This window comes from Piliocolobus tephrosceles, chromosome 19 (genome assembly GCF_002776525.5).
Source record: "Piliocolobus tephrosceles isolate RC106 chromosome 19, ASM277652v3, whole genome shotgun sequence".
Lineage (NCBI taxonomy): Eukaryota > Metazoa > Chordata > Mammalia > Primates > Cercopithecidae > Piliocolobus > Piliocolobus tephrosceles.
The window spans coordinates 17,923,435-17,949,846 of record NC_045452.1 but is presented as its reverse complement, the minus strand read 5'-3'; the positions used below and the strand labels follow the sequence as shown (position 1 = coordinate 17,949,846).

General features: G+C 50.2%; 1 protein-coding gene and 3 long non-coding RNA genes across 13 annotated transcripts in view; 2 read left to right on the top strand and 2 right to left on the bottom strand.

The window, feature by feature from the left end:
• The window catches only part of APOL1 (apolipoprotein L1), a 25,460-nt gene extending 17,567 nt beyond the window's left edge, over positions 1 to 7,893 (bottom strand). For 2 of the 10 annotated variants that reach the window (XR_003307369.1, XM_026449684.1), the window contains exons 1-3: positions 7,459 to 7,892; positions 5,317 to 5,370; positions 5,092 to 5,138 (exon numbers count right to left, since the gene is read on the bottom strand). Coding sequence is in view for 5 of the 10 variants with exons in the window: in XM_026449684.1 (XP_026305469.1) it covers positions 5,092 to 5,138; positions 5,317 to 5,370; positions 7,459 to 7,584 (227 nt within the window). In the remaining 5 variants the exon portion in view is untranslated. Of the gene's footprint in view, positions 1 to 6; positions 4,333 to 5,048; positions 5,182 to 5,316; positions 5,371 to 5,560; positions 6,335 to 7,458 lie in introns of those variants that run through there. The other 8 variants (XR_003307373.1, XR_003307372.1, XR_003307371.1 and 5 more) reach the window with 8 other exon arrangements.
• Positions 7,894 to 12,593: 4,700 nt separating this feature from the next.
• Positions 12,594 to 26,406, top strand: LOC111549059. Its single transcript, XR_002733595.1, has 4 exons — positions 12,594 to 12,744; positions 12,958 to 13,035; positions 23,207 to 23,295; positions 24,966 to 26,406. It is a non-coding gene; the product is annotated as an uncharacterized LOC111549059 (long non-coding RNA).
• LOC111549061 lies at positions 14,693 to 16,356 on the bottom strand. The gene is made up of 2 exons (XR_002733597.2): positions 15,661 to 16,356; positions 14,693 to 15,186 (listed from the first exon to the last, which is right to left on the bottom strand). It is a non-coding gene; the product is annotated as an uncharacterized LOC111549061 (long non-coding RNA).
• LOC111549060 lies at positions 15,900 to 22,802 on the top strand. The gene is made up of 2 exons (XR_002733596.2): positions 15,900 to 16,250; positions 22,631 to 22,802. It is a non-coding gene; the product is annotated as an uncharacterized LOC111549060 (long non-coding RNA).
• Positions 26,407 to 26,412: the final 6 nt, after the last annotated feature.

Below are 26,412 nucleotides of genomic sequence, written 5' to 3'. Positions count from 1 at the left end.
TAGAAGATTCAGGACACTTTCAGAACCATCTATATAAATTGCTAATGTTGAAAAGACCTGAATTTGGACAAGATGGTAGAGGAAGTGTTTTCCTTCTTGGTTGGGGACTTGTCAGTCTACTCAGTACCCCTGAAATTACATAAATTGGCAGCAACTCATTCTACTATGGAGATGGTCACTAAGGCATACTGCTTGCCATGGTCAGGGGCTTCTTTGTGTAGAAGAGAAGAAGATCCCAAAGGGTAGCCCAGAACTTGCCAGTTCCCAGGCAGGGTGTGAGAGACACAGGCAGCCATGATCCTCTATGTCCATGAGTGTTGGGATCATCCAGACAGAGAAGAAATATTCCTCTCCCATTCACATGTCCTCTGCAAGTTCATGACCTCCTTAAGTTTCAAGCCCTCGGTGCCTCTCTTGCCACACCCTAGTGCCAGCCCTGGTGCCTCAACCTTCCTGCTTGTCCTACAAAAACAAGGCTGACTCTTGCTGCATCCTGACCCCAGGCTCTGACACTGGTCCCGGTCTCTCTTGGCCTTTGGGCAGGATCTTGGTCTTGGTTCCCCACCTATGACCTGGAGTTCACTCTAAGGCGTTCACCACACTCCTATCACATTGACTTGCTATTCCTATGGGACCGATGACAGTTCCCAGTCTCCATGACATAAGCCTAGAGCCCAGGGACTGGGCACAGACAGAGCCAGAAAGAGACCCAGCACTGTCCAACTCCACTCCAGCCTCTCAGCATCCTGGACCAGCAGACGGGTCCTGCCGCATTTATGGAATTCCTCAGATGAGAAAAAAGGCCCCAGCCAGCATCCCCAGGAACACACATCAATTAAGTCAGGATTTTTCTGACTTGTCCCAAAAGAAGTCCTGCTGGACTTCAAGAGGAAGACCCTTGACCCTGGTCTTTTTCCACCGAGCTTGTAAATGTTAACATTAACTGTGCACCTACTATGTGTCAGTCATTATGCTAAGTACTTTACATGCATGATCTCATTTTTCTCACAATCAAACTCCATGGATGAAGAAAGGCTGAAAGTGAGAAAGTAACTCGCAAATTTCCCATCACCAGCAGATGGCAGAAGTGACCCTGTCCCTGTGAGCTTCCTGTCCTCTCAGCCTGAGGCTACTCACTGCCAGCGAAGGACAGGGAGGAAATGTTCCTCCTGGAGTGCCGAGAAGGTCATCCTCAAACCCAGCAGAGGGGCCTGCCTGGAGGAGGTGTGTCTGTCAGGGAAAACTAGCCCCAGGGATCTGGGTGGCATCACCAGTGTTCCCAATGGAGATAACCCCATGGAGGTTACCTGGGCAGTTCAGCAGTGGCCACCACTCTCTCCCAGGCTTTATTGTCACTCAGCAGGAGTAGCAGCTCCTGTGGGCTCACGTTTTTCTGGAAATAATTAAGGTAATCCTCAAGAGAAATGCTGCTCTCTAGTTGGAAAGAAAAAAGGATCAGGTTGGAGGAAAGTGTGGGGGAGCATAACAGCCATTGTGTAAAAGATGGTTACGTGTTAATTTTCCAGGACAGCTGTGGTGTGGGATACGTTTGATGGAGTCATCAGTGCTATCGAGGGAATTGTGTGCCCCCAAAATTCATATGCTGAAGCCCTAAACTCTGGTGACTATATTTGGAGATCGGGCCTTTAAGGAAGCAATTAAGACTGAATGAGATCACAAGGGTAGGACTCTAATCCTGTTAGAGGGCTAGTGTCCTACTATAGGAAGTGAAAGAGACACAAGCAAGCCACATGATCACACAGCACAAAAGCAGCCTCTGACACCCAGCAAGAGAGTCCTCCCCAGACTCCAACCCTGCCAGCACCTTCAGCTTGGACTTCTTGTCTCTGGAAGTGTGAGAAAAGAAAAACCAGATGTTGAAGTCACCCAGCCTGTGATATTTTACCATGGCAGCCTGAGAACATTGAAACACTAGGGGAGTGCCATGGTGCTTTGGGGAGGAATGAATCCTTTTCAGCTCAGAACTAACACAAAGTGAGCCTTCTAGGCCAAGGAAGAAGAAACATCCCAGTGATCACTTCTATCTGCCACGTGCCTGTTGGGTGTCAAACCCTTTACACCCATGTCTCCAAAATGTGAGTTTCAACACATCATTGGGTTATGAAATTAGTTTATTGGTTCAAGAGCAGCATTTTAAAAAGAAAATCGATTTGAAAATATCAGAAGGTAGCAAGGGTGCGTATTGTTTTTTGTGAGTTATTTCAAATATATATCCCTTAATGTAAATTCCTGGAATCCAGATGTGTTTAGGCATTCAGAATTTTCACTATTTTAGAAAGGACACGGGGTGCATATGGTATATTCCTGACCATTCCCAGCAGAGGCTGGACTGCTCCCTGCAATCAAATCCACACATGTTTCAACAGTGAAACAAGCAAATATTCACATTAAATGGGATAAACAATGGTAGGCCTACAAAGAACTCGAGTCAGTACAGAGCAGGATTACTCCTGAAGTCAGCTGCCCCCAAAATGTGTGGTTTGCAGGGATCTGGAAATTGTGGAATTACAGATAATGGACTGGGGACCAGTATATATTTGTGTGTGCACCGAGACATGATGTAAAATTGTTTCCTGCTGTGGACACACAAGAGGCCTCATTCTTAATTCACAGAAGAAGAAAGTAAATCCAGACAGCGAGAGTCACCACCCAAAACCAGCAAGCAGGAAGCTCAGGATTTGACTCCAAGGCCAACGTTTCCTTGACATTGCTTCGAAGACTCCTTGTGTTTTAAAAATGCCTGTGAGTTGTTATTAAACCACAGATCATCTTGTTTTGGAGGGACAGTTTCTTCCTTGGCCCCCTAGCCCAGCCCAGGATTCCGGGGTGGCCTAGGAGCTCCTGGCTTCTAATCTTCCCCGCCCTCCCCGGTCTTGGACAGGGCTCAGCACAGCCGAGTTTGCTGTCCAGGGCGGTTCCTGAGCAGAGCTGACTTGGTTGCTACTGCAACTCAGTGAGGGGAGGAAGCCGTCCTGAGGAAATGGGGCTTAGGGAAATGAACACAGTTCTGACTTGCGTGTGCGAGGGCTTGTCTTGTTTTTTCTTTTTCCTTCTTCACCAAAACGAGGAAGGAAACCCAGGGTTCGATGGAGGGAACCTCCAGCACTAAATATGTGTATTTCTTGATGGGGTGGGGCTGGTGGATATAAAAGCAAAATTAAAACAAAATCCAGCCCTAAAACATTCCTGGGCAAACAATACCTATGAGGCCTTAAGAACAACTGTCACCCCCTTAAACTGCAAGCTGTGGGAACTGAACTGGGGTCATATCAGATGGGCGCTTCTGTTAGACACAAACAAAACTTAACCTCGGCCAGTCACGAGCAGCCAGCTGACAGCGGGCCATGCTGAGATGGGAATACTGGGAGGTCACAGAAGAAACAAGAACTCCAGGCAGCAGGTTCACATGACGGACACAGAAGGAGCTGCTGAAACCAGCTGCAGGGACAGGGGGAGGCGATGGGCCCACAGGACCCTGACAAACAGGAAGTGGCCAATCCGCCTAGGACCAGTAAGATCTAACTCAGTGCTGGGTCTGACTCGCGTTTCCCCTCACACTCAATCATACCCTCCTTGTCTCACTAAACCCCACACCCACCCGCACCACAGCAGTTCCATGTACGCCCGTGTTTGGTACAAAACTGCGTGGTACCCACCCCTCCCCTACAAGTTCCAGGAAATCCCCACCTCTTCCCAGAAATCCTTATGCTTACTCCACCCCTTAATTTAATAAACCAGCAAAGGCAGAAACCCCAAACCACACTGGGCCCGACTGGCTCTTCTGAGTCCGCCTGCGCTCCCACCCCCGAGCCTGCGCTTCCGCTGTGCAATAGAAGCTGATTTACTTTTGCTTTTGCTTTGACTTAAGCTTTTTCTCTCTTCGATGTCAAAAACTGGGCAAGGCTAAGGTCCGGTCTCACCTGCATTTGGAGACCTCCCTAAACTCACCAACACTAATGTGACCAGGGATTTTCAAACAAGGTAAACCAAAACAGGAAGTTTTGTAAGTGCAACCAATCAAGTCATGTCCTTATTGCAGTTTCATATTCACCCGATAAGCATTGTCTCCCACACTTTTTCACCATAGCACAAAGCCTCCTCCAGTTTGCTGTTTCCCAATTCAGGAATTCTTTCTTACTCAAATCAACTCTTTAAAATTCTACTGGGCCTCAGATTTTTCTTTGACCAGGGGTATTTCAGATGATTGGACTCAACCCCTGCCCGGGCAGTCATCCCTGGTCAGCAGGTGCTTGTGGTGGGCCGGGCAGGGCGGGTGCCCCTAACACAGCTGGGGGACTGGGCGGCTTCCACCTGGAATCAACAGGGTACAGATAGAGGGGATGGGAACCAGCCCTTAGGGAGGCCCTACCGTGTGGCAGGCGCTGGCCAGGCCAGGTAGCCGTGTTATATTTGATCCTCAAGACAACATGGGGAAATATTATTCTCATGGTACAGGAGAGGGGAGGTAAGGAGCGCCAGTTCACACAGAGGGGACGTGGCAAAGGCCAGACCGGGGTCCAGTTAGGTTGGAAGCTGTGTCAGGCCTAATACATTCCCACAGGGCCACTCAGAGCAGGGGGACTAGTGCAGGGCAAGAGCTGGAGGGAGGGGACCGGCCTCGGCTAGAAACACCCTGGGTCAGCTGGGAGCAGAGCGGGAGGTGACAAGTCGGGGCTGCTGGTCAACCTCCTCTCCCAGCCCTCCCCCTCCTCCTGGACCCTGCTCTTCCCCCCACTCCCCTCCCTGCTGGTTCCATTTCCCCAAGGCCATCCTGCCCCACTTGAGTCATTTGCTAGGTGCCAGGGTAGGGAGGAAGTGGGCATCTGGGCCATGAGGAGAGGTCAGGACACAGACGGACCCCAGACCGCTGGGTCAGGGGACTCCACATGACCTTTTCTGCTGCTCAGGGCAGACTCATCAGCCTCCTTGTCCATGTGGGTTCCTCTGGGGCTCACTCAGCTATGGAGGTGCCACCCTTCATTCTAGGTGGGAGTAGGAATCAGCCAGGGAAGAGGAGCTGAGCCTACCTGGGTCCATGGTGTCAGCAGCCCGGGGCACTGAGCGGCTTACCTTGAGGATCTCCTGTATCTGTCCCACTTGGAACGTTTTGTTGCACCCTTGAGGAGGAGAAAACCAATTGTGGGATCACATGTGAACCACCTGTGGACAGAGGGAGACTTGAGCAGCCGGGGCTCTGCAGATCCCTCTGGGGTGGAAGCAAACGCCAAGACCAACCTAACCCAGATTGTTTCTCTGTCACCGAGTCCCCATCACCTGCTATTTACAGACACTCACCTCGCTGCAGCTTCCTCTGCCCTCACTCCCACAGCAAGGAAAAGTCCGCTTGTCCTGTTGGGGTATGAGGAGAAGATAATCAGAGGAGGGGCAGCCATCTGATCATAACAGAAAACTAGAGTCCATACACAGGAATAGAGATGGGGGAAGGTTCTGACAATGACCTGGGCCTGGGAACATGTGTGATAACTGGTTGATGATAGCCAGTGTGTATTGAGTGTCTGTGATATGCAGGGCTCCTTACATGTGTCTCATTCGATGATCACACACAGCCCGGAGATGGGTATCACCTTCCCATTCAAACACAGAGGAATCCACAAAAGTTAGGGAACTTGCCCTTGTTTTCACAATAGTGCTAGAGCCAGGACTTCTGCTTCAACCCCATGTCTTCAATGACTGCGCTCTACTCCCTTAAATATACAATACTCAGTTATGTATACACGCTCATGGGAAATGACTCCTCATTGCAAATCCATGTCTCGCAATCTGTGCTCAACTGTTCGTCTTGGTGAATTCACTGCTGCTGCAGTCGACAGCCTGTGTCCCCGTGGCTTCTCTAAGGTCGTCTGTCCCACAAAGACCTGGATCCTGCCAGATGCCGGCCCAGCCCCTGCTGTGGCTCCCGAGCCCTCCTGGTGCTGCCCTGTCCCCTCTGCTGTCCTCCCTGGTTGATGGACTTAGGGTGTTTCTAATTCTTCATATAAATTATGCTACAAATAACGTCCTCCTTCGCGTAAAACTTTGCCCACATTTGAGATTATTTCCTAAAGATATTCGTAGGAGTAGAATGACTAGGTCAGAGGCTATCAACATCTCAAAATGTTTTATACCTAGAGCCACCCTGCATGCAAATTGTACCAATTCACACTCGAACTAGCAGTACATGAAGATGCCCATTCTTTCAGTCTCACTGGGTCTCAGTAGTCTCTTCTTTAGGACAAACAAACAAACAAACATATACACAACATATAAATATGAAAACTAAATATACTTATTATCAATACCAATTAGTACAAAATTTAAAGCACAAAGGTAGCAGTTGGGATGTAAAGCACTGAACGGAGGAGAAAGGAGGATTAATATCCTCATTTTTTAAAGAGAGAAGTTAAGAAATACTGGATACAACTGAGGGTATGAGAAAGTTGTAAGTAAATTGTTTACAGCTGAATCCAACAGCTACAAAGTTGCTAATGGAAGACAAAAAACTGGTGATAGAATGTTAGGAAAAGGTGGAGAGGAGAGATAGAGTGTACAAATAAGACGAAATGACTAATAATGATACTATAATTACTAATAATAATACGGCTTCAGGCCCATCGCAGCCAGGGGCGGCTCCAGGCATTACCGTTTCTCTTTTCTCACCGTGTGTCTCTGCTCACTCCCTGGCGCACCCACTTCCAGCAGCTGGTCTTTATTTGCAGCCTTTATTTTAACAGCTCAGTGGTTCCCGGGCCCCCTGATGGGGTTCCATCCTCCAGCTCTCATACAAAAGCCCCCTCCTCAAAAGTCACTCGCCTCCCTCTGTCCCCTTCCTGCCTTTGTCTCAGGGTTCAGACACACAGATGTCTGTCTTCTGGGGCCCCCACGCAGCAAGGGTAAAAGGGGGACCCAGTCCTGGGCAGCAGTTCACCAGGGCAGTATGCAGAGGGGCGTCTGGGTGCTTCTTGCTGTAAGGGACAGGGGTGACAGGAGAGGGGGATCCCTTCCCCTTGTTCCTGCTTTGCTCGTTGTATGACCCCCTGGGCCAGGGCAGCCATCTCAACACCATCTCATGATCCATGAGGACACAGGAGGACCAGGAGAGAGCAGAGGAGCAGGAGGGCAGAGAGAGCTGCGGCCTCAGACTCGCCCAACACTTGTGAGGAGCTGCACCCAGGAGCCCATCCTCCTTGGTCATTGTTGGACTGGCTCAGACCCTGACCTGGGGCTTCTGCTGAATACTGAGGCTGGATATTGCCCTTCAGGTTTGACTAGGACACAGCGGGTCCTCCCTGGGTGAGTCTGCTGATTGGTCTATTCCGGGAAGTGACTTTGGTTCCTAGAAGAAGCCCAGATGGCCCTGGCCCAGCCCAAGCCCTCCCCAGTTGTGCAGAACAGACAGGGAGCCCTCCCTCCTGCTTCAGGGCACTGAGCCAAGCTCACCAGATGCAGAGGACAAAGAGTCTCAGCAAAGCGGCTCCCTCCATGTCTCGGGCTCCAGGGCCTCCTCCTTGGGCAGGAAAAGAGGAGTTGAGACATGTACTCCTCTTGAGAAATCACCACTTTCATTTCATTTTTGAGAAACGGTTTTGCTCTGCGCCCAGGCTGCAGGGCTTTGGTGCCATCATAGCTTGTTGCAGCCTAGAGCTCCTGGGCTCAAGGGATCCTCCTCCTTCAACTTTCTGAGTAGCTGGGACTACAGGTGCACGCCACCATGCTGGGCTAATTTGTTCATTTTTGATTTCATAGACACAGCATCTCCTGTGTTGCCTAGGCTGTCTTGAACTCCTGGCCTCCAGTGATCCTCCCGTTTCCGCCTCCCACAGCACTGGGGTTACAGGCTTCCGCATCTCTTTTTGGTGAAGAACAAATAAGATCATGACTCAGATTTCACAGAAATTTCCCCCTGATTTCATGTAATTTGGGCCTTCCTTTCATCTTTTTTTTTTTTTTTTTTGAGGCGGAGTCTCGCTCTGTCGCCCGGACTGGAGTGCAGTGGCCGGATCTCAGCTCACTGCAAGGTCTGCCTCCCGGGTTTATGCCATTCTCCTGCCTCAGCCTCCGGAGTAGCTGGGACTACAGGCGCCCGCCACCTTGCCCGGCTAGTTTTTGTATTTTTAGTAGAGACGGGGTTTCACCGTGTTAGCCAGGATGGTCTCGATCTCCTGACCTCGTGATCCGCCCGTCTCGGCCTCCCAAAGTGCTGGGATTACAGGCTTGAGCCACCGCGCCCGGCCTAATTTTGGCACTTCTATCAGGATTTCAAGAGGGGAAAATCTCAGACTGGGAGGGGAGGTGAGTTGCCCAGAGTCACACAGCTCTTGGAGGGTGGAGGGGAGGCCAACATCTGGCCTTGTGACTCTGATATTGAAGCAAAAATGGGTGATTTTAGTAATTCAAAAATATCCAGGTTTGATTCCGCTTCTACAAACACAGAGATCTAAGCTCTCGCTCCTGTGGTTATACTAACAATTCCACAGTGTGGTTTTTGAATCTCATGATTGCAAAGCTGGCATCACGCCACAGACACCATTCTACAGTGCGACCTTCTCACTTCCCCTGTCTCAGCCGTGTTTCCCATTAGGGACACAGCACAGCCTGTTTCTTCTCCATCCCCCCAGAGGTCTGAACAGAGGGACAGAGGTGAGGGCGGGAGATGTGGAGTCCTATGAGCTACCCGCTCAGCCTCCTGACGCTGGACCCTCAGCAAGTCACTCCCCTCCTGGGGCCTCAGTTTCCCCACAGGGCCTGGCACAAGGTGGTGCTGAGACTCAGGGTTGATGAGATGACCTCTGAGTTCTTTGTACCTGAAAAAAAATCTGTTGTCCCCATTGGGCCTCAGCAGCAGCACCCTGGGGCCCTACTGGGTGTGGCCAGGCCATAAGGACAGACCAGAATCCAGGTCACCTCCTCTCCTCCACCTTCTTTGGTTCCTTCAAATGTCCCAAAGAGATAGGCACCCCCAACACAAACCTTCCTCCTGGGGTCCCCCAGCCGTGTCTCTGCAGTCCAAACAGAGCTGAGCCCAGGGAACTTTGTGAACCCATCTGAACTGGTTCCCCCGCCCTGTATAGTTTAAGGGCATAGCAGGAGGGGGGAAGCAATCAGACTCAAGCCTGGGTGCAAATCCAGGCTCTGGCACTACTTTCCTGTCTGATCTGAACCAGTTACCTAACCTCTCTGAGCTTATCTACAAAAGCTGTGAGAATAAGGAGATGGGGGCAGGTCAACTGTCACCAACATACCAAGGAACCTTCCCCTGACAGAGACTGAGCAAGATCCAGCTGTTCTGAGCTGTGTGGATCCCACCTACAGTTATGAGTCTGTGTAATAACCAGACACATCCTCCGGCCTCCCAGACATACCCAGGAATTCGAAAGGGAAAGTGAAAGTCACAACTTCGCAGCAGCTCGTGATCAAGCACAGCAAACAGGCTACTCCCCAGCACCATATTCAGTCCAGCCCCGCCCTCCTTGCTGCTGCACTTAAGAGGAGCAGCCTGAGACCAGACATTCAGATTCCTCTCATCCAACCCACCTGCCTCGCATCCTCAGGGTTGGGGGTCTGCAGCGGTCTCAGGAAGAAAGACCTGCCACTGACAGACTGTGAGACCCTCCAGATTACTCCCCATCCTCCCGTGCCCCCACACTCCCCAGATGCCTGCCTTACTCCCGCCCATGCCGTCAGCATAGGCACAGTCTCCCACACATGCCATGCGAATGCTTATTGTACATTTATTGTAATGCTGTTGGGGTTATTTTGGTTATGTTTTTGAGACAGGGTCTCAGTCTGTCACTAAGACTGAAGTGCACTACCACAATCATAGCGCATGGCAGCTTCAGACCTCTGGGCTTAAGCCATCCTCCCATCTCAGGGTTCTATAGGCATGAGCCAATAGAACCAGGCATAGCTGGTTCTATACGCATGAGACAACAACCTAGCTAATTAAAAAAATATATAAATATTAGAGATGGGATCTCACTATATTGACTGGGCTACTCTTGAACTCTAGGCCTCAAGCGATCCTCCCACCTTGGCATGAGCCACCATACCAGGCCTGCTCTTGTTGAAGGCCATGCCTTGTGGCTTCTAGATATTTGCTTATGTGGGGTCTTCTGCCAGGAGCACCTGCTTCCACCACCTGGAAAAATCATGCTCATCCTTCAATGACAAAATCAGGCATTGCCTCCTTTCAGAGAAGCCCCAGCATCCTCCCCAGCAGAGGCCACCGCCCCATGTTCCACTCCCGAGGCACACTGGGTGGAGGGACTAGAGACCACTGCTCACCACACTTCCATGGCTAAGAAGTCAGGCAACCAGATTGCTGTTGGACTTTTGTGCTTTGCCCCAGACAGAAGGGCCTCAAAGGCAGCTAAACCACAAAAGCCAACCTGACTCTTCCATGGAAGCCTATTTCATCCTCAGCAAACATCTCTGGGGGCATTGTGGCCACCTCCCCCGACCCATACACACACACACACACACACACACACACACCCAGTTTGTGAGGCAGGAACAGAAATGTGAGGCAGGACAGAAAATCCCTATTTCCAGGAAGGAGAAGACAACAGCTAATACCACTGCTCACAACATCCTGACTAAGCAGAGGTCCTCAGTCTCTCCACATGACAACTTCACTGCTAGCATAATCAGCATTTGAGAAAACAGCATGCTAAACAAAACTACAACCAATTACACAGGGACTGCACAATACATTTTGCAATACATTCCATTTACAAATACTTCTCCATTTGATTGAGTTTTATAGTCATCCCCTCAATGGGCCAGGATTATGATCTGATTTTGCAGATGAGGAAACTGAGGCAAACGGAGAGGAAGTCTGGGACACGTCTCAGTCAGTTTACAGGTTTACTCTGCCAAGGTTGAGGATGCACCCAGGAAAAAGGCACACAAGTCACAGGAGGATCTGGGGCCCACTCATTTTTCACAGAGGGTTTTGAGGGCTTCAGTATTTAAATGTGTAAAGTCAGGCAGCAGTAGAAGGAGGAAAGGAAAAACGACAGGATAGGTAATGAGGTGAGTGGTCACATTCCTGTGAGGCTTTGATTAGCCCTCCCTGAATCCACAGGTTCTCTATGAAAGGAGGGGGTAGAGGAACAGTCAATTATTCATTCATCTCATGCACAGTTAATCTACATTTTCTATAAGATAAAAACAAACATAGAGTAGAGGAAGTAGGCATATGTATATTTTTCTGAGGATGGGCAGAAGTCTTGCTATTTGCCACGTACCAGTCAAGGTAAGTTGCTAATTTACATTGCCACCATGAAATTACACAAAGTCTGCCTCAGGGTAAAAATTTTGGGGACCCGGAAGGAATTTCCTTGTGAGCAATTTGTGAAGGAGGCCACTTGGGGAATATGTTGCCTTTTGTGTTTGCAAATATCTGCTTAGACACAAAAACAAAGGCAGGTTTTGGAGTGACTCCATTTCCAAGCTCAACTGTTTCCAGTGAGTTTGGGGTCCCAAGATTTGACTTTCCTTTCACGTTTTCTCCTTGTTCATATATATATACACACACACACACACACACAGATATATAGATATATAGATACAGATATACATTTCCTTTCACCTTTTCTCCTTGTTTATATATATACACACACACAGAGACATATAGATATATATAGATATACATTTCCTTTCACGTTTTTTCCTTGTTCTTCAACTATATATGTATATACGTGTGTGTGTGTGTGTGTGTGTGTGTATATATATATATATTTTTTTTTTTTTTTTTTTTTTTGAGATTCTGTCACCAGGCTGGAGTGCAGTGGTGTGATCTCGGCTCACTGCAACCTCCACTTCCTGGGTTCAAGTGATTCTCCTGCCTCAGCCTCCCAAGTAGCTAGGACTACAGGCACGCACCACCACACCCAGCTAATTTTGTAAACTGTAAAAGTAGAAGCAGAAGTGGGAAGAGCCCTGTAAATGTTCTCATTTATTAGTAGGAGCTAAGCTATGAAGACACAAAGTCATAAGAAGGACACAACGGGCTGGGCGTGGTGGCTCACATCTGTAACCCCAGTGCTTTGGGAGGCCAAGCAGGTGGATCACTTGAGGTCAGGAGTTCCAGGCCAGCCTGGCCAAAATGGTGAAACCCCATCTCTACTAAAAATACAAAAAATTAGCTGGGTGTAGTGGTGGGCACCTGTAATCCCAGCAACTCAGAGGCTGAAGTGGGAGGATGGCTTGAGCCCTGGGGTTTGAAGCTGCGGTGAGCTATGATGGGGCCACTGCTCTCCAGCCTGGGTTACAGAGAGAGACTCTGTATCAAAAACTTAACAAAAAATAACCCCAGCAGCATTGCAATAAATATGCAATAAGCATCTACCCAGCACGTGTGGGAGACTGGCTAATGCTGATGGCATGTGTGGGAATAAGGCAGGCATCTGAGGAATGTGGGGGCACGGAAAGACGGGGGGTAATCTGGAGGCTCCCACAGTCAGTCAGTGACAGGTCTTTCTTGAGCTCAGAGAGGTTAGGTAACTAGTTCAGATCAGACAGGAAAGCAGGGGCAGAGCCTGGATTTGCACCCAGGCTTGAGTCTGACTTCTCTCTCCCTCCTGCTGTGCCCATAAACTGCAGAGAGGGAGGGGGAAGCTGCTCAGATGGGTTCAAAAAACTCCCTGGGCTCAACGCTGGTTCTGACTGCCTAAGACATGGGCTGGTGACACAGCGGACCCGAACCCTGAGGATGTGAGGCAGGTGGGTTGGATGAGAGGGAGCTGGATGTCTGGTCTGGGGCTGCTCCTCTAAGTGCAGCAGCAAGGAGGCTGGACTTGGAGTGCAAATGGTGCTGGCGAGCAGCCTGTTTGCTGTGCTTGATGACAAGCTGCTGGGAAGTTGTGACTTTCACTTTCCCTTTCGAATTCCTGGGTATATCTGGGAGGCCAGAGAATGTGTCTGGTTATTACACAGGTGCACAGCTGGAGGTGGGATCCACACAGCTCAGAACAGCTGGATCTTGCTCAGTCTCTGTCAGAGGAAGATTCCTTGGTAAGTTGGGGATGGTGTGACCTCTCCCAATCTCCTTATTCTCACAATAGCTGCATGAAGGAAGGATCATTCAGCTTTTGTAGATAAGCTCAGAAAGATTAGGTAACTGGTTCAGATCACACAGGAAAGCAGTGGCAGAGCCTGGATTTGCACCCAGGCTTGAGTCTGATTGCTCCCTCCCTCCTGCTGTGCCCTTAAAGAGAGGTGGGGACAGCGGCTCATATGGGTTCACAAAGCTCCCTGAGCTCAGCTCTGGTTCTGACTGCCTGAGACATGGCCAGGTGACCCCAGAAGAAAGGTGGGTGTTGGGGGTGTCCATCTCTTTGGGAAATTTGAAGGAATCAAAGAAGGAGGAGGAGGGGAGGTGACCCGGAGCCCGGGGTGTCTTTGTGGCCTGGCCACACCCAGGCTGGCCAGAGGATGCTGCTGCTGAGGCCCAATGGGCACAATATATTTCTTTTGATATAACAAGGAACCCAGAGGTTGTCTCACCCACCCTGAGTCGGAACATCTACTTGTGCCAGGCCCTGTGGGGAAACTGAGGCCCTGGGAGGGGAGTGACTTGCTGAGGGTCCCATGTCAGGAGGCTGAGCAGGTAGCTCATAGGACTCCACGACTCTGGCCCTCACCTCTGTCCCTCTGTTCAGACCTCTGGGGGGATGGAGAAGAAACAGGCTGTGCTGTGTCCCTAATGGGAAACACGGCTGAGACAGGGGAAGTGAGAAGGTCGCATTGTAGAATAGTGTCTGTGGCGTGATGCCAGCTTTGCAATCATGAGATTCAAAAACCACACTGTGGAATTGTGAGTATAACTACAGGAGTGACAGCTTAGATCTCTGTGTTTGTAGAAGCAGAATCAAACCTGGAAACTTTTGGATTATTAAAACCACTCCTTTTTGCTTCAGTATCAGAGTCACAAGGGCAGATGTTGGCCTCCCCTCCACCCTCCAAGAGCTGTGTGACTCTGGGCAAAGTCACCTCCTCTCCCAGCCTAAGATTTTCCCCTCTTGAAAACCTGATAGAGCTGCCAAAATACATGAAATCAGGGGGAAATTTCTGTGAAATCTGAGTCATGGTCTTACTTGTTCTTCACCAAAAAGAGATGCCCATCAAGATAGAAAGAAAAATTCAATTCAATTCCTCAGCTGAAAGTGAAACCGAAGCTGGGCCGTGTCATCCAAAGTTTGGCTGCTTTTAGTTCAAGTAATGCCTCCTGCACCTGGGATTTCTGCCAGGCTGTGCCAGGGAGGGTGGAGGACATCCCGGTCAGACATAGGGGATGCAGGTGGGAACACAACAGGGTTCCCATTAGAGGCTCAGTCAAAAGGGGAGAAAAAGGCCCAAAGAGCCACACACAGGTAGAGCTGCCTCCGGAAAGCAGAGAGCTCAGGGAGCCTGGGGGATGCCGCAGGGACCAGGCAGCTTTGGCTGGGTCTCTGAGGACGGGTGACTTGCACATGGTGGAGACAGTGGGGGAGGCATTCCAGGGCGAGGGAGCAGCTGAGCGAAGGTCTGAGGCTGGGGATGGGAGGAGTAGATGGGTCCAGGAGGCATTGAAGCAGGGCGTCAGTGGGTGCCTGGACCCAAGGTGACTGTGGTGGCAGGGAGTGGTGAGTGTAATGTAAATGGGGAGCCAAGCAAGGAGACCCGAGGCAGATGAGAACATAGGTAGCCTTTATTGGGCTCGAGGGCGAGGTTCACTGGTCCTCTAATGGGAGGGCCAAGGTATTGGGGGCCTTTTATAGGGCGAGGTAGGTGGGGTTTGTAGGTTTCGGTTTTCCTGAGTTAGGTTTTGATTTCTGGGGAATGACGTGTCCAGGAGATTGCGCAGAACGGGGGTTCTCTGGCGGGTGTGGGCTTTTTTCAGCGCGGAGAGTCTTAGCAGGAAGTGAAGGGCAGGAAGTCCTAACAAAGGGCCTGCCATGCCGGGTGATACCGCCATGTTGGGTCTAGATTCCTGCCTAACATTCCGACCTCTTTCTAATAAGAAAAAGGAGCGACGTGTTCATCTGGCTGCTTCCTGCTGGTATAGGTCATCGTGGGGTCCTTCAGAGGTTGGAACTTGGGTATAGGGGTGGAGTAGCATCTGATTGACAGTGACTCAGGAGACTTCTTTCATGCGGTCCTGGATGAGGCGGAGGACACAGGGAGCTATGAATAGCAAGAAGCCAATGATTAGTAAGGGGCTTAGAAAGGGTAGGACCTAACCGGCCATAGACGACTGCGACCACCTAAGTGAGGGCCCTGATCAGAGGTTTCTCTGGTGGAGTCTTGGGAACCGAAAACCAGGAGTGAGGTATCAGCCTGGGGGGGTTTATTAGGTGAGAGGAGAGGAAAGAGGAGTGCGAGGTGCGAGGAGGGGTTGGGCCGGAGGTGAACTGAGGCCTTTAGCTTGGAGAGGAGGTCAGGTCCTAACAAGGGGACTGGACCCGAAGGAATGATAAGAAATGAGTGCGAGAAGAGGGAGCCATCCAGGTGGCAAGACAGAGGAGGAGTCTGGCGGTAGGTGGAGGGAGTGCCATCAATTCCTATGACCGTGACAGCGGAGGGATGGCTGGGGCCACTGGAGGAAGGCAAAACAGAGTAGGTAGCCTCCTGTGTCCATAAGGAAGGATATGGACTTACCCGCTGCCTGGAGCGTGACCCTGGGCTCTGTGAGAGTAGGAGGGATTTTCCAGCGTGGGCCTCCACAGTAGGAGGGATTTTCTAGCCTGGGCCTTTTAATTGTCATCAGTGTCAAGGATCTGGAAGGCGCCTCCAGTACCTGGAGGAGGGTCCTCACATGGAGGCGTAGTGACCGTCCTCAGGTTGGGGCAGTCCGACTTCCAGTGGCCCATCTGCCGACAGTTCGGACAGGGGTGAGTTGGCTCCTCAGGGTTGGGGCACTGCCTGGCCCAGTGGCCTTTGTTGCCCCACTTGAAGCAGGTGCCAGGTGGCGTTTGGGGAGTACCTCCTCTCGGAGAGCTCCTGGAGCCGGCCGGCCTCAGGGCTGCTACCAAGGCCTGGGTTTGGAGGTCTACCTTCTGCTTTAGCCTCGCCTGTCGCTGAGCCTCAGCGGCTTCCTCCCTGGAGTTGGAGACCTTGAAGGCCAGTTTGACTAAATCCTGGATGGGAGTTTGAGGGCCGTCCTCCACCATTTTTAATTTTTTCGGATATCTGGAGCCGACTGAGAAATAAAGTACGTAGCCAAGACGGTTCCTCCTGCGGGGGAGCAGGTGAGTGTGGCTGATGTGAAGGAGGAAAACTGCAGTAAGGGATAGAAGTTGGAAACTAGCTGCTTTTTTAGCTCACTTAGCAGCATAAGCATTGTCCTGCACGATGGGATCTGATGCCTTTTGATGGCTGCTTTTTTAGCTACCTTATCAGCATAAGCGTTGTCTTGAGCAAAGGTTGGGGGAAGAAAAATAGATTTTGGAAGTTATGAGAACTGTAGAGAGTTGAGCATAGTTTGTGATTTTTAGGGCCTTTAAGAGTATTAAAGCAGTGGCAGTCACTGCGTGCAGACATGAGGGCTAGGCTAAAACAGTAAGGTCGTTTGGACAGAAAGGCTATAGGACACGGTCCTAGCTTTTGTGTAAGAATTCTGTCTGCACTAACCATGCCTAGGAAGGAAAGGAGTTGTTTTGTAGAAAGGATTGGGGTTTGGGAGATTAGCAAAACGCGATCAGCAGGGAGAGCAGGTGTGTATTTATGAGAATTATGCTGAGATAGGTAACAAATGAGGAAGAAATTCAGGCTTGACTGAAGTAATGGGGGCTGTCCGTGAGGCCTTGCAGCAGTACAGCCCAGGTAATCTGCTGAGCCTCATGGGTGTCAGGGTCAGTCTAAGTGAAAGCAAAAGATAGGCTGGGATGAAGGGTGTAAAAGAATAGTAAAGAAAGTATGTTTGAGATCTAGAACAGAATAATGGGTTGTGGAGGGAGGTATTGAGGATAGGAGAGTATATGGGTTTGGCACCACGGAGTGGATAGGCAAAACAATTTGGTTGATAAGGTGCAGATCTTGAACTAACCTGTAAACCCTGTCTGGTTTTAGTACAGGTAAAATGGGGGAATTGAAAGGAGAGTTTATAGGTTTTTAAAGCCCATGCTGTAGCAGGCGAGTGATAACAGGCTTTAATCCTTTTAAAGCGTGCTGCAGGATGGGATATTGGCATTGAGTGGGGTGAGGGTGATTAGGTTTTAATGAGATGGTGAGGGGTGCATGATCAGTCACCAAGGAGGGAGTAGAGGTGTCCTATACTTGAGGGTTAAGGTTGGGGGGTACGAGGGGAGAATGTGAAGAAGGCTTTGAACTAGGGGAAAAGGCAGCAATGAGATGTGGCTGTAGCCTAGGGATAGACAGGGAAGCAGATAATTTAGTTAAAATGTCTTGGCCTAATAAGGGAACTGGGCAGGTGGGGATAACTAAAAAAGAATGCAAAAAAGAATGTTTCCTAAGTTGGCACTAGAGTTGGGGAGTTTTGAGAGGTTTAGCAGCCTGGCCGTCAATACCTACAACAGTTATGGAGGCAAGGGAAACAGGCCTTTGAAAAGAAGGTCATGTGGAGTGGGTAGCCTCCGTATTGATGAAGAAGGGGACAGACTTGCCCTCCACTGTAAGAGTTACCTAAAGCGTCTGTGATGGTCCAGGAGGCTTCCAAGGCGATGGGGCAGCGTCAGTCTTCAGCCGCTAAGCAGAGAAGGTCTGGGAAGGAGTCAGTCAGAGCGAGCGCCTTGGGCCAGAGCTCCAGGGGCTCTGGGAGTGGCTGCCGGGCGAGTTGAACAGTCTGATTTCCAGTGGGGTCCCGCACAGATGGGACATGATTTAGGAGGAATCCTGGGCTGTGGACATTCCTTGGCCCAGTGGCCAGATTTCTGGCACTTGTAGCAAGCTCCTGGGGGAGGAGGTTCTGGAGGATCCCCTGGCAGCTGCAGTTTAGGCGTTTGGAGTTGTGCGCTGGACATGTGGCTGGGGTTTGTCTCACAGTGGAGGAATTGAAACTCAGAAACAAGTTGCTACTTGGCTGCCTCTACTCTATTATTGTACACTTTGAAGGCGAGGTTCATTAAGTCCTGTTGTGGGGTCTGAGGGCCGGAATTTAATTTTTGGAGCTTTATTTAATGTGGGGAGCAGATTGAGTAATAAAATAAACTGCATATTAAGAATAAGATGGCCTTCTGACCTTTCAGGTCTGAAAAGCGTCTCAGGGTCGCTGGTAAATAGGCCATGAACTGGGCTAAGTTTTCATATTTGATGAAAAAGAGCCTAAACGCTAACTGATGTGGGAGAGGTCGGCTAAAGAAAAAGGAACATTAACCTTGACTATGCCTTTAGTTCTAGCCACTTTTTTAAGAGGAAATTGCTGGGCAGGTGGGGGAGGGCTAGTCGTGGAACGAAACTGTAAGCCAGACCGGGTGTGAGGAGGGGAGGTGATAAAAGGATTACAGGGTAGGGGAGCGAAGGCTGAGGAAAAATTGGGACCTAGCTCGGCCTGGCGAGGAGGGAAGGGGTCAGATGGGTTTGTAGAAAAGGAAGATTAGAAAGACTCAGTGACGCTTGGGGTTGGGAGTGAGAGGACAGGCGGGAGGGAAAGAAGGAAGATTTGGGACGAGTTGCATTGCGAACAGAGATTAGGGAGGGACTGATGTGTAAAAGAATGCCTGGATGTCAGGCACCTCAGACCGTTTGCCCACTTTATGACAAGAATTATTTAGCTCTTGTAGGATGGAAAAAATCAAAAGTGCTGTTTTCTGGCTGTTTGGAGTCACGGCACCAAAATGTCATGCGCGTCCGTGTGAAGAGACCACCAAACAGGCTTTGTGTGAGCAACATGACTGTTTATTTCACCTGGGTGCGGGTGGGCTGAGTCTGAAAAGAGAGTCAGCAAAGGGAAATAAGTGTGGGGCCGTTGGAAGAAACATTTGTCGTATTGAATGATTGGTGATGGCCTGGATGCGGTTTTGTATGAATTAAAAAACTAAACAGAAGACACAAGGTCTGAATAAGAAAAGGAGAGAAAACAGGTATTAAAGGACTAAGAACTGGGAGGACCTAGGACATCTAATTAGAGAGTGCTTAAGGAGGCTCAGCATAGCCTTGCTAGCAAAGATTATTTATTTACTTTAAGAGGGAATTTAGAGTGGCGGTTTGGGATAGCACTAGGAGATATCAGCTGTGATGGCTTGGAGAAACAGTGTAAACTAGCAGTGTAAACATGAGCAGGGCGTTTATAAGTAGTTGAGAACGGTGAATAGGAGTATGACGAGACAGAAGATAGTAGGGATGAAAGTTTTCTTGGGGTGCAGTCCAAGTTGGTCACACAGGAGCTCAAATGGGCTGTCACCTGTAGCATTCCGAGGACAGGCCTGAATTCTGAGAAAGGAAAGTGGTTAAAGTGTTGTCTAGTCCTTTTTAAGTTGGTGACTGAGCTTGGTGAGGTGTGTTTTTAAAAGACCATTAGTCCGTTCTACCTTTCCTGAAGATTGAGGATGGTAAAGGATATAAAGGTTTTACTGAATACTAAGAGCCTGAGAAACTGCTTGGGTGATTTGACTATTAAAGGCTGGTCTGTTTTCAGACTGTATAGAGGTAGGAAGGCCAAACCGAGGAATTATATCTGACAGAAGGGAAGGAATGACCGTGGTGGCCTTCTCAGACCCTGTGGGAAAGGCCTCTGCCCATCCAGTGAAAGTGTCTACCCAGACTAAGAGATATTTTAGTTTTCTGACTTGGGGCATGTGAGTAAAGTCAATGTGCCACTCCTGGGCAGGGGCAAATCCTCGAGCTTGATGTGTAGGAAACGGAGGGGGCCTGAACAATCCCTGAGGGGCAGTAGAATAGCAGATGGAACACTGAGAAGTGATCTCCTTTAGGATAGATTTCCATGATGGAAAGGAAATGAGAGGTTCTAAGAGACGGGCTAGCGGCTTTGTAACTTACAAGGAAGAGTTTATGAAATGATGACAGAATAGAATGGGCCTGTGAGGCTGGAAGGAGATAATTTCCTTGGTCTAAGAACTATTTGCCTTGTGTGGGAAGAGATTGACAGGTGGAAGTTTCAGTGGGGGACCGAAGGGGGCGCAGGGAAAGAGTATCAGGAGGCTCAGAGAAAGAGGGAGAATCGTCCTTCTCCTTGCTTGAGGGAGGAGATTTCGGGAGCAAGACCTGGGCCAATGAACATGGGGCACAGACGTCCCTGGGGAACGCAAATCCTAAAAGGCCTGAACATAGGGTACCTCGGACCCTCTAGTCTCTTGCAGAAGTTGGTCAGATCCGTGAGAATGTTAAAGTCTAGAGTGCCCTCTGCAGGCCACTTAGACTGATTATCTAATTTATACTGTGGCGGTGCCACCCTGCAGAAGAAAATAAGCCGCTTTCGTTTTTGGTCTTGGCTGAGACCTAAAGTCTGGAAATTAGCCAAGAGGCACCCCAGAGGGGATTTTGGGTCTGGTTTGGGCTGGGCAGCCCGCATGGTCCTGAGGCAGGCAGTCCGGAGGCAACAGGAGTGTCCTCCCACTGCCACACGGAGTGGGGGGTACGGTGGCTTCTGGGGAGGTCAGATGTCTCCTAGTTCCCGGTGCCGGAGTCAGAAGTGATGGACGGGGGAAGTCCTGACGCGGCCACGTGGCCACGCGTTTCCGGCAGGGATTCCTGGAGCCTGCAGGATGGGGGAAAACTTACCCAGCAGTGATTGAATTGAGTCTTGGATTTGGTGAAAGGGCTCCTGGCTGGGAGAGGAGGTCCTGGCTCCGGGAGAGGAGAGCCTGCCCGAACCGTCAGGGGTCTGGGAAGGGGTCTCCTCCCGGGTTTCGGCACCAATGTAAGGTAAATGGGGAGCCGAGCAAGGAGACAGGAGGCAGATGAGAACAAAGGTAGCCTTTATTGGGCTCGCAGGCGAGGTTCACCGGTCCTCTAGCGGGAGGGCCGAGGAAATCGCGTTCAGGGCGGGTATCGGGGGGCCTTTTATAGGGCAAGGTAGGCAGGGTCTGTAGGTTTCGGTTTTCCTGAGTTAGGTTTTGATTTCTGGGGAATGACGCGTCCAGGAACTTGTGCAGAGCGGGGGTTCTTTGGCGGGTGTGGGCGTTTTTCGTCCACTGAGAGTCTTAGCAGGAAGTGCAGCGCGGGAAGTCCTAACAAAGGGCCTGCCATGCCGGGTGATACCGCCATGTTGGGTCTAGATTCCTGACTAACAGTGAGGAAGGTGGGAGCCAGAGCATCAGAGGGCCTGTGTGCCCTGCTACGGGGTTTGAACTTGACCCTGGCTTTTCATTGAAGATCCTCAGAAGGGTGCAGTGCCACCGCTGAGGGCTGTAATCCAGTGCTGTGGGAGGCAAAGGCAGGAGGATCACCTGAGGCTAGGAGTTCAAGACAGCCTGGGCAACACAGGAGATGCTGTCTCTCTGAAATTAAAAATTAACAAATTAGTCCTGCCTGGTGGTGTGTGCCTGTAGTCCCAGCTACTCGGAAGACTGAGGCAGGAGGATCACTTGAGCCCAGGGGCTCTAGGCTTCTGTGAGCTCTGATAGCCCTAAAGCTCTCCAGCCTGGGTGATGGAGCAAGACAGTTTCTCAAAACTAAAATGGAAAATGACGATTTCTCAGGAAATCATTTCGACTCCTCTCTCCCTGCCCAAGGAGGATGCCCTACACCCGCTTGGAGGGAGATGCTCTGCTGAGAGTCTCTGTCCTCTGCATCTGGAGAGCTTGGCTCAGAGCTGAGGTGGGAGGGAGGGCTCCCCTTCCAGGTCTCTCAGTTGGGCACGGCTTGAGCTGGGCCAGGTGCCATCCGGGTGTCTTCCAGGAACAAAATCCCTTCCCGGAATTGACCAACCTGCAGGCTTACCCATGGAGTACACACTGTGTCCTAGTCAAGCCTGAGGGGCAGTATCCGGCCTCAACCGCCCAGCAGAGGCTCCAGACAAGGGTGGGAGCCAGGCCAACAAGGACCAAGGAGGATGGGATCCTGGGTGCAGCTCCTCACAAGTGTCAGGCGTGTCCGAGGCCCCAGCTCTCTCTGCCCTGGGCTACATACCAGGAGCAAGACCTTGTCTCAAAGAATAAAGGTGTGTTTTTGTTTTGTTTTGTTTTTCTTAAAGAAAAGACTACTGAAAGCCAGGAAGACTGAAAGAATGGGCATCTTCATGTACTGCTAGTTTGAGTGTGAATTGGTACAATTTGCATACAGAGTGGCTCTGGGTAGAAAAACTTTTGAGATGTTAATAGCTTCTGAGCTAGTCATTCTACTCCTACAAATATCTAAAGGAAATAATCTCAAATGTGGGCAGTTTTATATAAAGGAGGATATTCATTGTAGCACAATTTATATGAAGAATTAGAAACACCCTAAGGTCCATCAGCCAGGGAGGACAGCAGAGGGGACAGGGCAGCACCAGGAGGGCTCGGGAGCCACAGCAGGGGTTGGGCCGGCATCTGGCAGGATCCAGGTCTTTGTGCGACAGAGGACCTTAGAGAAGGGATGGGGACACAGGCTGTCCACTGCAGCAGCAGTGAATTCACCAAGACGAACAGTTGAGCACAGATTGCGAGACATGGATTTGCAATGAGGAGTCATTTACCATGAGCATGTATACATGACTGAGTATTGTATATTTAAGGGAGTAGAGCACAGTCATTGAAGACATGGGATTGAAGCAGAAGTCCAGGCTCTAGCACTATTGTGAAAACACGGGCAAGTTCCCTAACTTTTGTGGATTCTTCTGTGTTCGAAAGGGAAGGTGGTACCCATCTCCCGTGCTGTGTGTGATCGTCGAATGAGACACATGTAAGGAGCCCTGCACATCACAGACACTCAATACACACTGGCTATCATCAACCAGTTATCACACATGTTCCCAGGCCCAGGTCATTGTCAGAACCTTCCTCCCCATCTCTATTCCTGTGTATGAACTCCATAGTTTCTGTAAGGATCAGATGGCTGCCCCTTCTCTGATTATCTTCTCCTCATACCCCAACAGGACAAGGACCCTGCCTTGGTGTGAGAGTGAGGGCAGAGGGAGCTGGAACGAGGGGAGTTTTTGTAAACATTAGCTGGCAGGGCCCCAGGAGATAGAGAAACACTCTGGACATTTGCTGCTACCACAGAGGGATCTGCAAAGACCCAGCCCCTCCAGCCTCCCTCTGTACACAGTTGGCTTACGTTTGATCCCACAATTTGTTTTCTCTTCCTCTAGGGTTAAGAAAAACCTTCCAGTCTGAACAGTGACTGGAGAGCTCCAAGGAAAGCCCCTTGGTAACGCAGCCGCTGGCACCATGAACCCAGGTAGGCTCCCTCCCTCTTCCCTGGTTGGTTCCTACATGCACCTAGAATGGAGGGTGGTGCCTCCACAGCTGAGTGAGCCCCAGAGGAACCCAGATGGAGAAGGAGGCTGATGAGTCTGCCCTGAGCTCAAGAGAGGTCACGTGGAGTCCCCGGATTCAGGGGTCTCTGGGGGCATCTGCGTCCTGACTTCTCCTCAGGAGGGCACGGCCCAGGTGCCAACTTCCTCCCTACCCTGGCACCTACCAAATGACTCAAGTGGGGCAGGATAGCCATGAGAAAGTGGAACCAGCAGGGGAGGGGAATGGGGGAAGAGCAGGGTCCAGGAGGAGGGGAGGGGTGGGAGAGGAGGTTGACCTGTTGCCCTGATCTCTCACCTCCCACTCTGCTTCTGGCTGACCCTGGGTTGTTTCCAGCAGAGGCTGGTCCCCTCCCTCCCGCTCTTGCTCTGCACCAGCCCCTCTGTTCCGAGTGGCCTTGTGAGAATGTATCATGCTTGACCCAGCTTCCAACTTGACTGGACCTCGGTCTGGCCTTTGCCACATCTCTTCTGTGTGACCTGGCGCTCCTTACCTCCCCTCTCCTGCACAAGAATAATGTTTCCCCACGTTTTCATTGGGATCAAATATTACAAGGGTACCTGGCCTGGCCAGAGCCTGCCACACAGTAGGGCCTCTCTAAGGGTTAGTTTCCATCCCCTCTACCTGTCCCTGTTGATTCCAGGTGGAAGCCACCCAGTCCCCCAAGCTGTGTTAGGGCAGCTGCCCTGCCCTGCCCATCACAAGCACCTGCTGACCAGGGATGACTGCCCCGGGCAGGGCCTCATTCCCATGATCTCAGATACCCCTTGTCAAAGAAAGATCTGAGGCACAGTAACATTTATTTGAGTAAGAAGGAATTCATGAATTAAGAAAACCAAACTGGAGGAGGCTTCGTGCTCTGGTGAAAAAATGTGGGAGACAATGTTGATCAGGTGAATATGAAACTGCAATAAGGACATTATTTGGTTGCAGTTACAAAATTGCCTGTTTTGGTTTACCGTTTTGGAAAATTCCTGGTCACAATGGTGCCAGTGGGTTTAGGAAGGTCTCCGAATCCAAGTGAGACCAGACCTTAGCCTTGTCCTGGTTTTTGACTCCATTGAGAGAAACAATTTGAGTCAAAGAAAAAGCAAATCAGTTTGTATTGCAAAGTGGAAGCACAGGCTTAGGGGTGGGAGTGCAGGCAGACTCAGAAGAGCCAGTCGGACACAGTGGGGTTTGGGGTTTGTGTCTCTGATGGTTTACTAAATTAAGGGGTTGGAGTCTGGAGAGGGCTCTCTTGCTAGCTTGAGGAGGCTGCCTTTGTGCCGTGTGCTCACCTGGTCTTCTTGTGTATCTTTCTCCTCTTACAATAGAACACTAGCCCTCTAATAGGATTAGAGCCCTACCCTTGTGATCTCATTCAGTCTTAAATGTTTCCTTAAAGGCCCAATCTTCAAATATAGTCACTCAAGTTTAGGGCTTCAGTGCATGAATTTTAAGGGCCCACAATCCCTCTATAGCACTGATGACTCCATCAAATATGTCCCAAATTTGTCCCAGGAAAAATTAACATGTTACCAACTTACACGCAATGGTTGTTACGCTCCCCTACACTTTCCTCCAACCTTATCCTTTCTTCTTTCCAACTAGAGAGCAGCATCTTTATTGAGGATTCCCTTAAGTATTTCCAGGACCGAGTGAGCAGAGAGAATCTGCTACAACTGCTGACTGATGGTAGAGCCTGGAGCGAATTCATGGTTGCTGCTGAACTGTCCAGGTAACCTCCACCGGGTTACTTCTGTGGGGAGCCCCAGTGATGCCACCCGTATCTCCCTTGGGCTAGTTTTCCCTGACATGCACACCTCCTCCAGGCAGGCCCCTCTGCTGGGCTTGAGGATGACCTTCTCAGCAGTCCAGGAAGAGTATTTCCTCCCTGTCCTTCGCTGGCAGTGAGTAGCCTCAGGCTGAGGGGACAGGAAGCCCACAGGGACAGGGTCATTTCTGCCATCTGCTGGTGATGGGAACTTTGCAAGTTACTTTCTCACTTTCCGCCTTTCTTCATCCATGGAGTTTGATTGTGAGAAAAATGAGATCATGCATGTAAAGTGCTTAGCATAATGACTGACACATAGTAAGTGCACAGTTAACGTTAACATCTAACAACCTTGGTGGAAATAGACCAGGGTTAAGGGTCTTCTTCTTGAAGATGGGAGCCCAGCAGGACTTCCTTTGGGACAAGTCAGAAAAATCCTGACATAACCAATGCGTGTTCCTGGGGATGCTGGCTGGGACCATTTTTTCTCATCTGAGGAATTCCATAAACATGGCAGGACTCTTCTGCTGGTCCAGGATGCTGGGAGGCTGGAGTGGAGTTGGACAGCACTGGGTTTCCTCCCGGCTCTGTCTGTGTTTAGTCCCTGGGCTCTAGGCTTATGTCATGGAGACTGGGAACTGTCATCGGTCCCATAGGAATAGCAAGTCAATGTGATAGGAGTGTGGTGAACGCCTTAGAGTGAACTCCAGGTCAAATGTGGGAAACCAAGGACCAAGATCCTGCCCAAAGGCCCAGAGACCAGGACCAGTGTCAGAGCCTGAGGTCAGGATGCAGCAAGAGTCAGCCTTCTTTTTGTAGGACAAGTAGGAAGGTTGAGGCACCAGGGCTGGGACTAGGGTGTGGCAAGAAGGGCACCCTAGAGGGCTTGAAACTTAAGGAGGTCATGAACTTGCAGAGGACATGTGAGTGGGAGAGGAATATTTATTCCCTGTCTGGATGATCCCAACACTCATGGACATAGAGGATCATGGCTGCTTGTGTCTCTCACACCCTGCCTTGGAACTGGCAAGTTCTGGGCTACCCTTTGGGATCTTCTTCTCTTCTACACAAAGAAGCCCCTGACCATGGCAAGCAGTATGCCTTAGTGACCATCTCCATAGTAGAATGAGTTGCTGCCAATTTATGTAATTTCAGGGGTACTGAGTAGACTGACAAGTCCCCAACCAAGAAGGAAAACACTTCCTCTACCATCTTGTCCAAATTCAGGTCTTTTCAGCATTAGCAATTTATATAGATGGTTCTGAAAGTGTCCTGAATCTTCTA